This window comes from Eubalaena glacialis, chromosome 9 (genome assembly GCF_028564815.1).
Source record: "Eubalaena glacialis isolate mEubGla1 chromosome 9, mEubGla1.1.hap2.+ XY, whole genome shotgun sequence".
NCBI lineage: Eukaryota > Metazoa > Chordata > Mammalia > Artiodactyla > Balaenidae > Eubalaena > Eubalaena glacialis.
In genome coordinates this window covers 114,709,180-114,723,409 of record NC_083724.1, presented here as the reverse complement: position 1 = coordinate 114,723,409, position 14,230 = coordinate 114,709,180, and the positions used below count along the sequence as shown (strand labels likewise).

At 41.4% G+C, this 14,230-nt stretch overlaps 1 protein-coding gene across 2 annotated transcripts in view; it reads left to right on the top strand.

The window, feature by feature from the left end:
• FBXO16 (F-box protein 16) overlaps positions 1-14,230 on the top strand; it is a 66,183-nt gene that overhangs the window by 36,699 nt on the left and 15,254 nt on the right. The window contains exon 7 of one of the 2 annotated variants that reach the window (XM_061199460.1): positions 1,385-1,487. In XM_061199460.1, the coding sequence (XP_061055443.1) occupies positions 1,385-1,487 (103 nt within the window). The remainder of the gene's footprint in view (positions 1-1,384; positions 1,488-14,230) is intronic. The other variant, XM_061199459.1, reaches the window with a different exon arrangement.

Genomic DNA, 14,230 nt, shown 5'->3' with positions numbered 1-14,230 from the left:
GTTTGATATTTTTAAACAGTTGATTTGTTTAATCAGGTCCCAAATAAGGTCTACATATTACATTTGGTCCATGTGTCACTTAAGTTTTTGGGGGTTTTTTGATCCATAGGTTTCTTCTCTGCCCTCTTTTTTTTTCCCCTTGCAATTTGTTTGTTATAGAAATCAGGTCATTTATCCTACAGACCTTCTCACCTTCTGGTTTTTGGGGACTGTACTCCCAGCATGTTCCTCTGTCTCCTGTACAAGTACCAGTCGTCAGATCTGGAGGCCTGGGTATATAATGCTCAGGTACTTACATCATAAGGCACATGGTTTCTGTTTGTCTCTCTTTTTGTGATGTTAGTGGCCATTGATGATCATTGCCTTGGTCCATTATTTTAGGCAAACTTTTTCCAGAAAGGGCTGAACAGCAAATACATTAGGCTTTGCAGGACATATATCTGTCATAACTGCTCAACTCCAACATTGCAGCCTGAAAATCGCCATTGATCGTATGTAAGAAGTAAGCATGACTGTGTTTCAGTAAAACTTTATTTACAAAAATAGGCATGGGTCTGCATTGGCCTCTGGGCTGTAGTTTGTGGATCCCTACTTTGTCCTATTACATACAATAGTTTTAGAAAACAAATATTAGTATTAATACAAACAACAGGATTACTAAAAACAGTTTAAGATTTCTTTGCCTGTGTTTTTGTCCTTAGGATATATTCTACTAAGACTATTCAGACAAATTACTATGTTAAAGTCCCACGAAGTAATTCCTTTGTGTGGGGTAATGCCACCAACTGGAGAGATAAGATCATTTGTTTCATTTTGTTTTTAGATTTTTAGGAATTTTCTTCCTTCATTTTATTTTATAATTTTGATATGGTTCCAAAGTCAGATACACAAAACAAAGTGTATTTGGAGAAGTCTAGCTTCTGTTCCGACCCCTCCATACTGTTCCCTGTTCCTGACTGGACCACAAAGGAATCCTGCTGATAGGTAACTATTTTTCAAAATGTCGTGGTGCAGTCCTTCCATTTAAAAATATATAAACAAATACACACACACACATCCCTTTCTGAAAGAAATGGTGTCACACAGTACATACCACTTTATCCCCCTTTCTTTTTTCATGTAACAATATATCCTGGAGATCACTCCACAGTTATATAAAGAAATATTCTGCCTTCCTTTTTACAATTCACAGTCCTCCATTGTGTGGATGTGTCAGAGTTTATTGTACCCATTCTCTATTGATAGATATTTGGCTTGTTTCCAGTTGAGTGAAGACAATCTTTTAAACCAGAGGTACAACAAAATGAAATGGACAAACAGCTATGCCAACCACCAAAGCTTTAAAATGATATTTATAATTTTTCCAATGCTTTCCAATTTACAGAAGAAGGAAAAGACACGAAATGACCCCAGAGTTCAACCGACAGTCACATGGTAAGAAAAATAAATCACAGGACAGATCTAAACTAAGAAAAGCACAGTCACTGGTAAGTATTTCTTACAAAAGATTCCCCAACATAGTGTTAATGGTAATTGCTGGATCTCTAATCCTATTCGCAAGATTGAATTTGGGTTTTTTGTTTGTTTGTTTTAATTTTTTTATTTTAAAAATTTTTTATTTATTTATTTATATTTATTTATTTGGCTGTGTCGCGTGTAAGTTGCAGCATGCGGGGTCTTTGTTGCGGCCTGCAGGATCTTTCATTGCAGCGTGTGGGCTCAGAAGTTGCTGCGCGCAGGCTTAGTTGCCCTGGGGCATGTGGGATCTTAGCTCTCCAACCAAGGATCGAACCCGCGTCCCGGGCATTGGAAGGCGGATTCTTAACCACTGGACCACCAGGGAAGTCCCTGAATTTGTTTTTTTTTAATCAGAATCATCAAGTGGTGGTTTAAATCCTAGTCTCTGACACTGACTGACTAGCTGTGTGACCTTGAAGATGCCCTTTATTTTATCTCTCTGAGCCTCTGTTTTCCCACCTGTTTAAAAAAAAAAGAGAAAAAATCTTGGATGAACTGATGTGTATGAATCTGATATGAAAACTGTACAGTATAAAGGGAGCATTATTATCATTGGGTCTTTCTTCTTCTGTGAGTCCTTTGGGGTGGGGGGGAGGAGAGCCTATAGAAATTTCTCTATAGAAATTACTTATCTGTAGAGTGAAGGTTCCACTAATCTAAGAAAAAGGCATGATTTCCATAGCTTTCCTGCCACCAATGGAACATGATTATAAAAGTGCATTTCAAATAACTTCAGAAAAAATGAATTAAGAACTTTTCTTTCCCTAATTAAAAAATAGCTAATTGACTACCTAATAAAAGTCAGTGATTGTGACTAGGGAGCATTATTATTTCATAGCAGACTTTCCCAAATTGTGGTTTTGTACCCCCAATAGATCCCTTTCAGCACATATGAGAATCATTGGAGCAAAGTTGAAGGGAATAAGGGTGGAATAAACAGTTTCTATTAGTAGTAAAGATTTAGAAAAAGGCTGCGGATACACACTCAAGGAAAATTAATATAAAATGGGTGTCAATTGGGAGAGGAGTGAGTGTGTACTCATGAATAAATCACTTTTATCATTCTCCTTTAAAGCTCAGTTACTTTCTGTTTAAATGCATTTTCAAGTGTTATGTTCCAAAAAGAGAGATGAGCTTTTTAAGATAGGGTGGTCTGTATTCTGAGGAGCCAGTTTTGTTGGATTGGATGAGGCTTATCACAGACATATGTACAGATGCCCAAGGGAATGGAGAAGCTTAAAATAGAGCAGTAAAATTGTCAGTGAAAACCATTAATTGAGAAAAATAACTTTATGAGGCTTATCACCCAAGCCATTCAGGCATGCTTCTGCCTAGTTACCTGGCCCCTCCTAGGCCAGAAGTAGAAGAGATATCTGGGGGAGAACAGGGAATTTGAAGGAAGATAAAAGTTGGTGATGTATGCTTACAAATTATCAGCACAATCGAAGCTTTCTCTGGCTTAATAAAAACAAAACAAAAATCAAAGGCTAAACAGAAACCTTCCCTCTGGGTTTTTGATGTTCACCATCTGGCACACACTAGCAGGGCTTGCTTAAGTGAAAATAGTCATTATAAATTAACAACTTCAAAAGTTGTGCTAATTAAAGCTGAAAGGGAAACCAGGACAAATTAAACAATGATGGAGAACCATTAAGCTATTAATAAGTGAAGTGTACAATTGTATCGATCTACTTGTATTGTTTCTGTAAATATGCTAATTAGAATCACTATTTCTGGGGACTTCCCTGCTGGTCCAGTAGTTAAGACTCCACACTTCCTTTGCAGGGGGCGTGGGTTCGATCCCTGGTCGGGGAACTAAGATCCCACATGCCTCATGGCGAGACCAAAAATAAAAAAAGAAAAAGAAGGTTAAAAAAAAAAAAAAAAAAGAGAGAATCCCTGTTTCTGCTTAGGAGTTCTGAGGAGCACAAGGCATAATTAAACCCTCCAAAAGTGAGCTAGGATTTTTGACTCTGTAATGGTGTCCGCGATAAGCCTGCTGTTTGGACCACAGGCTGCAGGTGGCTAAGGCCCCCTCCCCCCCGAGGTGCCAGTTTGCCCCACTGCCCACCACATCCCTTAGAGGAAAAGAGCAACCTCCTAGATGAGGCAAGGTGATTGTGAAAATGAAGAAATAGTGGCAGTGGGGCCTGAGAGGAGAGGAAATGGGTATTGAGGAAATTCAATTAAGGGACATAAGAAAAGTAGGGAGTAAATAAAACTCCAACAAGTGCAGCTGTAGAGAGAGTGTGGTAGACACAGCCTGGGTGTGATTGCAGTGGAGAAAATCCGGTATTCATTAGATAGAAAATCCTTGCATCATTTAGACAGGTTTATCTAGGAAGATTCAGGAGGAACTCGAGAAACAGGTGACTAGGCAAACTTAGGGGAACACGTTATAAAGCCAGGATGAGAAGGCCAGATCACGTTATAAAGCCAGGATGAGAAGGCCAGATCACCAAAGCCCAGGAAGGACCTGAGGCCTGAACACTGGAGTATTCCTTGCCCTTCTAAGTGGCAAAGGGGTATGTGATAGTTGGAGAAGTTAAAGCTTTGTGAAATGGAAGGGTTGGGGACTTCCCTGGTGGTGCAGTGGTTAGAAATCCGCCTGCCAATGCAGGGGACATGGGTTTGAGCCCTGGTTCGGGAAGATCCCACATGCCGCGGAGCAACTAAGCCCTTGCCCCACAACTACTGAGCCTGCGCTCTAGAGCCCGCGAGCCACAACTACTGAGCCCGCGAGCCATAACTACTGAAGCCCGTGCGCCTAGAGCCCGTGCTCCGCAACAAGAGAAGCCCCCCACTAGCCACAACTAAAGAAAGCCCATGTGCAGCAACGAAGACCCAACGCAGCCAAAAATAAATAAATAAAAGTATTTTTTTTTTTAAATGGAAGGGTTGGAAGGAAAAAAAAAGCACAGATATAAAGTACAAAGAATATTCCTTAGGCCATCTCTCCAGGGCGTGGCTGTCAGGCCACTGAGACATTTTCACTTTTTGCCTGTCGTTACTTAGAGCCTTCAAATATGAGAGTTGTCCCCCATATCAGAAACATTCTCAAGGAAACAGTTTCAAATCCACGTATATTGCTGTGAGTTGGTGACGTTTTCTATTATCATTAGGTTTGAGTTCTCAAAGCCTGCCCCTCACAAGGGTACCTGATTTCCCTTTTAATTCTAGCACTGCCTCATCATAGCTGCTTCACTGAACCACCTTTCAGTGTGAATCACTGATAGAAGATGGGAATAAAGCCTCGATCTGATCACTAATGCTTTGTAATTTTGAAGGTGGTTTATTAAAATTATATAAATATCAGGAAATGCCCATTACCATTAGTTATTATAACAAAATTCCATACAGAACAAAGCAATGAAAAAATATAAATGCCACAGGACAGCCGGGTACCGTCTTAAACTTCAGAGATTTTCCCATCTTGTGTAAAGACGTGAAAAAAAAATTTTTTTTTAATCTTAACAGCTAACCCCACGATTCCTCTTCGGGAAGGGGAAGGAGGGAGCTGTCTCCTTGGGGGAAAGCCGCTGAGGGGCTTGTAGGGAGGGATGACTCCTCGAGGGCTTGGATGCTGCAGGCACCCGGGCTCCAGAGGAGGAAAGCCTGCAGAGGCTGGAGATTAGAGGAAGACCTTGTTGCTTCTGCTTCTGCAAGGGGAGCGGAGGGGGAGCAGAGAGAGGGGAGGAGAGAGATAAGACCAGGAAGGAGAAGCCAGCCCGATGGAGAGAAGCTGAAACAGGGAAGGGGCGAGGGGCCAGGTTAGTGTTGGATAGTAACCCATCCATTCCCATCAAATTTATTCCCTATTACTGGAATGTAACCCCGCCTTCCATCTCTCTAGTAAATTCTACTCAATTTACACATGGAAGCAAGGTCTCAAAAGTCTAGAAACCAGGGACTTTCCTGGTGGTCTAGTGGTTAGGACTCCACACTTCCACTGCCGGGGGTACGGGTTCGATATCCCTGGTTGGGGAACTAGGATTCCGCATGCCGTGTGGCACGGCCATAAGAAAAGGGGGGCGGGCAAGAGTGGAAACAGGGGAAGAAGTTAGGAGAGATACTGGTAGCTCAGACCAGCATGTTAGCAGTGGTATTGGTGAGGAGTGATCATATTCTGCATTGTGGTAGATTGGATGTGGCATGTGAAGAAAAGAGGAATAAAGGATGACTTCACTTTCTAATATTAGAAAGAAAAAAAAGAAGTCTAGATACCTAGAAAGCCCTTCAGGACAATTCACAAAAACCAAGGGGGTGGGCTTTGGTCTTCCCAGGGCCTGGAATTGGGACCCCAGGGACCCCAGCTGATATCTTGTTTCTCATCTGTTTTTGTTTTTGTTTTTTTCTTTTTTCTACCAAGTTAAGTATACAAACAACTACCTTTTGTCTCACACTCAACCTTTTCTTGGGAGTTAGAAGTCCTCACTTTCTAGGTTCTGATTTGGCCAAGAATTTCAAACAGCTTGCTATTCACAGCATTCAGCTAAATACAAGTAATAAAAGCCTCTAATTGCCGGCTTACTGTTAATTGCTTTAGATAAGACCTTATCTTTTCCTGCGCTTTTCTAGCTCCAGCCTCTGCAGTTACCTTCTTGACCTCTTTCCAGGATAACTTGATTCTTAGTGTCTTGATAGTTTTGGGATTTTTTTTAGGCATATTTTACATAACATTTAATTCACCCATTTCAAGTGTGCAATTCAATAATTTTTAGTGAAATTAGCAAGTTGTGTATCCATCAACATAAATCAGTTTTAAAACATTTCATTTTAAAACCCCAATAAGATCCCTTATGCCCATTTACTCTTTTTTTTTTTAAACATATTTATTGGAGTATAATTGCTTTACAATGTTGTGTTAGTTTCTGCTGTATAACAAAGTGAATCAGCTATATGTATACATATATCCCCATATCCCCTCCCTCTTGCGTCTTCCTCCCACCCTCCCTATCCCACCCCTCTAGGTGGTCACAAAGCACCGAGCTGATCTCCCTGTGCTATGCAGCTGCTTCCCACTAGCTATCTATTTTACATTTGGTAGTGTATATATGTCAATGCTACTCTCTTACTCCATCCCAGCTTACCCTTCCCCCTCTCTGTGTCCTCAAGTCCATTCTCTACGTCTGCGTCTTTACTCCTATCCTGCCCCTAGGTTCATCAGAACGACTTTTTTTTTTTTAGATTCCATATATATGTGTTAGCATATGGTATTTGTTTTTCTCTTTCTGACTTACTTCACTCTGTATGACAGACTCTATGTTCATCCACCTCACTACAAATAGTTTAATTTCATTTCTTTTTATGGCTAATATTCCATTGTATATATGTGCCACATCTTCTTTATCCATTCATCTGTCGGTGGACACTTAGGTTGCTTCCATGTCCTGGCTATTGTAAATAGTGCTGCAATGAACATTTTGGTACATGTCTCTTTTTGAATTATGGCTTTCTCGGGGTATATGCCCAGTAGTGGGATTGCTGGGTCACATGATAGTTCTATTTTTAGTTTTTTACGGAACCTCCATACTGTTCTCCATAGTGGCTGTATCAATTTACATTCCCACCAACAATGCAAGAGTGTTCCCTTTTCTCCACACCCTCTCCAGCATTTATTGTTTGTAGAGTTTTTGATGATGGTCATTCTGACCGGTGTGAGGTGATGCATCATTGTAGTTTTGATTTGTATTTCTCTAATCACATAATGATTAGTGATGTTGAACATCCTTTCATGTGTTTGTTGGCAGTCTATATATCTTCTTTGGAGAAATGTCTATTTAGGTCTTCTGCCCATTTTTGGATTGGGTTGTTTGTTTTTTTGATATTGAGCTGCATGAGCTGCTTGTATATTTTGGAGATTAATCCTTTGTCCATTGCTTCATTTGCAAATATTTTCTCCCATTCTGAAGGTTGTCTTTTCATCTTGTTTATGGTTTCCTGTGCTGTGCAAAAGCTTTTAAGTTTCATTAGGTCCCATTTGTTTATTTTTCTTTTCATTTCCATTTCTCTAGGAGGTGGATCAAAAAGGATCTTGCTGTGATTTATGTCATAGAGTGTTCTGCCTATGCTTTCCTCTAAGAGTTTTATAGTGTCTGGCCTTACATTTAGGTCTTTAATCCATTTTGAGTTTATTTTTGTATACGGTGTTAGGGAGTGTTCTAGTTTCATTCTTTTACATGTACCTGTCCAGTTTTCCCAGCACCACTTATTGAAGAGGCTGTCTTTTCTGCACTGTATATTCTTGCCTCCTTTATCAAAGATAAGGTGACCATATGGGTGTGGGTTTATCTCTGAGCTTTCTATCCTGTTCCATTGATCTATATTTCTATTTTTGTGCCAGTACTATACTGTCTTGATTACTGCAGTTTTGTAGTATAGTCTGAACTCAGGGAGCCTGATTCCTCCAGCTCAGTTTTTCTTTCTCAAGATTGCTTTGGCTATTCGGGGTCTTTTGTGTTTCCAAACAAATTGTGAAATTTTTCTAGTTCTGTGAAAAATGCCATTGGTTGTTTGATAGGGATTGCATTGAATCTGTAGATTGCTTTGGGTAGTATAGTCATTTTCACAATGTTGATTCTTCCAATCCAAGAACATGATATATCTCTCCATCTGTTTGTGTCATCTTTAATTTCTTTCATCAGTGTCTTATAGTTTTCTGCATACAGGTCTTTTGTCTCCTTAGGTAGATTTATTCCTAGGTATTTTATTCTTTTTGTTGCAATGATAAATGGGAGTGTTTCCTTAATTTCTCTTTCAGATTTTTCATCATTAGTGTATAGGAATGCAAGAGATTTCTGTGCATTAATTTTGTATCCTGCTACTTTACCAAATTCATTGATTAGCTCTAGTAGTTTTCTGGTAGCATCTTTAGGATTCTCTATGTATAGTATCATGTCATCTGCAAACAGTGACAGTTTTACTTCTTTTCTGATTTGGATTCCTTTTATTTCTTTTTCTTCTCTGAATGCTGTGTTTAAAACTTCCAAAACTATGTTGAATAATAGCGGTGAGAGTGGGCAACCTTGTCTTGTTCCTGGTCTTGGAGGAAATGGTTTCAGTTTTTCACCATTGAGAACAATGTTGGCTGTGGGTTTGATATATATGGGCTTTATCATGTTGAGGTAGGTTCCCTCTACGCCTACTTTCTGGAGAGTTTTTATCATAAATGGGTGTTGAATTTTGTGGAAAGCTTTTTCTGCATCTACTGAGATTATCATATGGTTTTTATCCTTCATTTTGTTAATATGGTGTATCACATTGATTGATCTGTATATAGTGAAGAATCCTTGCATTCCTGGGATAAACCCCACTTGATCATGGTGTATGATCCTTAATGCTTTGTTAAGCTTTCTCACTTTTTCATCCCTGTCTGGGTCAAAAGAAGAGGAAAAAGGAATATTCTCTAAAGTGATTCCTGGTTCATGTCATGGAAAGAATAATGGTTTAAGAATCAGGACATCCAGGTTTCTAGCCTCGGCTCTACTGTTAACTAGCAGTCACTCAAGCTATTTGAGTTTTCATTTCCCAGTTTATAAGTTTGAATTACATCTTTAAAGTCCATTCCAGGCTAAAGTCTGGATCTGTGGACCCCCATAGTTTCCTACCACATTTACTCTCTGCTCTCTCCTTATACCAAAAAAGAAGCCAGTATATTCATGAATTCTGATTATAAACCAATAAAAACTGGTTTCCGTCTCCCATCTTTCTCTTTGAACTTTAGAAAACTTAATTAATTAAAACAGAAGAATTTACAAAACACAGTTTATGCAGTGGCTTCCTTGCAGGCAATCTTTAATAGATTCCTTTCAAATTCTGACGAAACCCCCAGGTATTCGTTTTATAACGTCTATTTGGTTTGGATGTGCAGAGGTAAAAATATCTAAAGGAGAGATTTTTATTTAGTTAGTTCAGTGAAATTCCTGAGAATTCCATTTGGAAGGAAGAATAAGAAAGAGTATGGGCTTTGCGGTCTGAGAGACCTGGGCTTTTTTTACTAAACAGCGCAACTTTGGATAAGTTACTTAACCTCTCTGAGCCTCAGTTTCTTCATCTATAAAATGGGAATAATGATACCTCCCTTGCAGGACTGCGGTGAGGACTAAATGCCGCCAGGTATATATTAAGTACTCAATACATATTCGTGTTCTCCCCCATGAAATACCATCTTATTTTTTACTTTGCTGAACAAGAGCACAGGCTAGGGACTGAAATAGCCTAGGTTCAATGCCTGATCTCACAGTCTTAGCAGCTCAGTGATGTGGGCCAAATTGTTAACAATCTCGGAGGCTCTGTTTCCTCGTCTGTAGAATAGAGTTAGTAACAACAGTGCTCAGCTCAAAGTAAGCGTTCGGTAACTAGCAGAAGCTGTCAGAATCACACCAAATCATCATGGAGACAGCAGGGACCAGTGAGAGAGTACTGATGGTGAGCAGCTGCTGAGACGCTGACGAGGGGTCAGCCACGTGGCCAGGAGGAGGCTCCAACCTGTGGAATAAGCTTTGTTTCTCGCTTTTACCTTTACTTTCCTCACTTTTCTTTGTCTTCTTTCTCACAGTTTCCTCTGTGTAAAAAATAGTTGCAGCCAGAGCTACATGAAATGTAAGCCATATATTTTCTTTTCCTGCCTGGCCTCCATAACATCTTCCGCCTGCTCATTACTCCTCATCCGTGTGGGGTTGTTTTTTTGTTTTGTTTTTTGCTTTTTTATTTAGCTGCAGCGGGTCTTAGTTGTGGCACGCAGGATCTTTAGTTACAGCATGCAGGCTCTAGTTCCCTGACCAGGGATCGAACCCGGGCCCTCTGCATTGGGAGCGCAGAGTCTTAACCACTGGACCACCCAGGAAGTCCCCAGTGTTGGGTTTTTGATTCCACGCTCCCAGATGGAATAGTGTGTGTTAAACTCAGTGCTGTGAATTCTGTCTTGTGCGCCCTCCGCTGCCTACTAACTACAATATGGGCTTTTGTTAATTTCTGATACCTACAAGACCAAAAGGCCTAATTGCTAAGAATCCTCGGGGCAAAATTAACTCTCAGGAAGGGCCACTGCTTAGCGTCTTTGCATTTCTCCTTTGCCTCTGAAAGAGCATAGTTTACTTGTTCTGTCTTGTAGCCTCTTGTTTGATCATGCTACCCATAATAAATTACCCTGGCATTTCCAACAGGAGTGATTCTACCTGCTTCTCTTGCCCTGGGGCCAAATGGCTGCTTGTTTTTACTGAAGAGTTAAACACAAAGTATTTGACAAAAATGGGCTTCTTTTGAGGATCTACCAGAAAAGAAGAACCGTGTTTATGAGTTATGTGATATTTTTAGTTATATACATATTAGTTATGATGGGTATTTTAATCACTGTTATTACTGGGGTTTAAAATATATATGTGTATATGTAGTATATATGTATGTGCACATGTAAAACATTTTGTAATACGGTATTTTACCACAAACTACAGTAGAAGCCAATATTCTAAGAATGGATGTTTTGAAGTATGAATTCATGATCCCTACTAACAAACAACCATTGGAATGTTTTGGAACACATCCCTACTTTATGCCACCTACTTGGGAGGCTGAATGGTGCCATCACATAATCTTGGATTTATTTATTTATTTATTTTATTTATTTTTTAAGTTTTTGTCCACCCCGTACAGCCTGTGGGATCTTAGTTCCCCCACCAGGGATCGAACCCACGCTCCCTGCATTGGAAGCATGGAGTCTTAACCACTGGCCCACCAGGGAAGTCCCACAAAATCTTGGATTTAAATTTCAAAACCCTGGCTAGAATTTTCTGCCTAGCCTTCCTCCACAGCTGACAGTTTCACCCCGAGTTAAAGACAAACCAAGAACAAAGACAGGCCTGTGGCTTCTTTAAAGCTGTATTGATTATTTCTCCCTCACACCTTCCTCTATTTCTCATAGAAGCAGAGTAAGCTAGGAGGAAAAGAGAGCACCCTCTTCGTCGGTGTCACCTGGAGGGGTGATCAGACCGTCTGCGCAGCCTTCTGGGCTCCTAGGCAGACAGAGGACAGCAGGGGTCCTCTGCACAGAATCCCCAGATGGAAAAGTCCAGGGAGCAGCTCAATCCTGAGGGTGAAGCATCCACTCAGCTGAAGCCAGGATGAGCAGTCACCCCGCTTAGACTCTCCTCCTGGAAGGAAACCCTTCTGCGGGGGGTCCTCCCCAGACATTTTTTTTTTTTTTTAATTATTAGCACCTTTAATTATTATTTATTTATTTATCCATTTTTTTGGCTGTGTTGGGTCTTCGTTTCTGTGTGAGGGCTTCCTCTAGTTGCGGCAAGCGGGGGCCACTCTTCATTGCGGTGCGCGGGCCTCTCACTATCGTGGCCTCTCTTGTTGCGGAGCACAGGCTCCAGACGCGCAGGCTCAGTAGTTGTGGCTCACAGGCCCAGTTGCTCCACGGCATGTGGGATCCTCCCAGACCAGGGCTCGAACCCGTGTCCCCTGCATTAGCAGGCAGATTCTCAACCACTGCGCCACCAGGGAAGCCCCCCCAGACATCTTCATCCCCACCAGTGGCCGTTACTTGTCACTCAGCTCCCAGCCTACGCTTAGGCAATTTACAGGGGTGAGTCGAAGCTGTGTTTATATGACTAAAATGAAAAACTCCTGATTTTATGACTTTCAAACACAATAATCCATATTTACATACAGTATTACCACATCACCCCTGAACTGGGAGTCATCATAAAGTGTTGAGGGTAGATTTTTTTTTTTAAGTCCTTATTGAATTTGTTACAATATTGCTTCTGCTTTATGTTTTGGTTTTTTGGCATGTGGGATCTTAATTCCCCGACCAAGGATCGAACTTGCGCCCCCTACAGTGGAAGTGCAGAGTCTTAACCACTGGACCGCCAGAGAAGTCCCTCTTTACCTTTTTTTAACACATCACAGGCTTGGGAAGATTAAATGAAGTAATATAATGCCCAGCAGCCAGATATTTGCAATTATTACTGTTGGTGGTGGTGGTGTTTCTAGAAGAGTGATTGGCACCCTGCAGGGCTATCATTGTTGTGATTCTATTTATCTGTTTTCCATATCCACCTACAGTACTCCTTTACGTGACCTATTCTCTTAAGTGATCCATGGGTTTATCGAATGGTGCTGTTTGTATCAGTGATCATTTGCAAATGTCTGCAAATAACATAAATGGAGAACAAAAAAATTCAACTGGGGAGCGACAGACACAGGTGTATGTGTACACGCTGGTATGCAAATTGTTCCCTGTAACAGCCCTTCTTGGGCCTTAGCCTCCTGAGGAGCCCCCCTCTTTCTGGGGTCACTCAGCCTCAGTAGCCTGTTGCCTTTCTCACTCCCTTCTCTGTGCCCAGTAAAATGACATCCAGCCGGAAGATAGGAATTTTCTCTTCCTGCTTCAAAGTTCCCCTGCAAGGTGGTTTCAGCCATTGCCCTGAAATGAAAGAGAAGGAGAAGTCATTCATATGTCTATTCATTTATCCAACAAGTATCTTACAGCCACTGGAGGGGGCTCGAGGGACGTGTGACCCTAACAAGACCCAGTCGTGCCCTCGTGCCCTCGAGGGACTTAACAGGCTGAGGGGGAGGCTCCAGCCGCGTAGGGATGACTCCTGGGTATCTGGATTGGGCGATTGTGTAAAGGTTCATGCCACCTCCTACTGAGACTGGACATGTGAAATACCTGCGGGATGACAAGTAGGCACGTTGAGAAGGGAGCTGAATGTATGAGCCAAGAGCTTGGCGGGGAGAGCGGGGCGAGAGATATAAATCCAGCAGTTGAAGATTTAGGCACTGATTGCCCAGGAAGTGGGCTAAGAAAAGAACCCCAGAGAGTTCTGATGTGTGAAGCATGGCCTTCCATGCATCTTCTCCCATGTCCTTCCATTTAAAGACGTGACAGCAACATGGAGAGAAACTGTTGTGTAAATATCTCTAGAAAAAGAACAGTAAGTTCAACTGATGAAAAAAATACATTTAAATTACCCGATTCTGTCTGTCTTTGTAGGAGCAGGTTGAGGAAAGGAATACTGTATGTGAAGATGCTCTGGTACTGGGATTACTGGTAGATTGCATGGCTGTCGACACCCTTAGCCCATCAGAAAACAGGCGACGGCAGACAGACCTGCACATATGTAAAGATAATTTATATCAGGGACTTCCCTGGCAGTCCAGTGGTTAAGACTCCACATTTCCACTGCAGGGGGCGCAGGTTCAATCCCTGGTCAGGGAACTAAGATCCTGCATGCTGTATGGCACAGCCCAAAAAAAAGAAAATTTATATCAGCATCGTTTCTAAGAGCAAAAGATTGTGAACAGCTCAAATAGCTATAAATTTGGCTCATCTATAAATGGACTATAATACAACCCTTGAAAGATTGAGGAAGTTCTTTTTTTTTTTAAGTTCTCTTATGCTTCTTTCTTTTTAAAATTTTATTTATTTATTTGGTTGCGTCGGGTCTTAGTTGTGGCAGGTGGGTTCCTTAGTTGCAGCTTGTGGGCTCCTTAGTTGCAGCACGTGGGCTCCGTAGTTGTGACAGGCAGGCTCCTTGGTTGTGGCTCCAGGGCTCCTTAGTTGCAGCTCTCCAGCTCCTTAGTTGCGGCACACAGGCTCTGTAGTTGTGGCATACGAACTCTTAGCTGCGGCATGCATGTGGGATCTAGTTCCCTGACCAGGGATCGAACCCGGGCCCCCTGTGTTGGGAGTGCGAAGTCT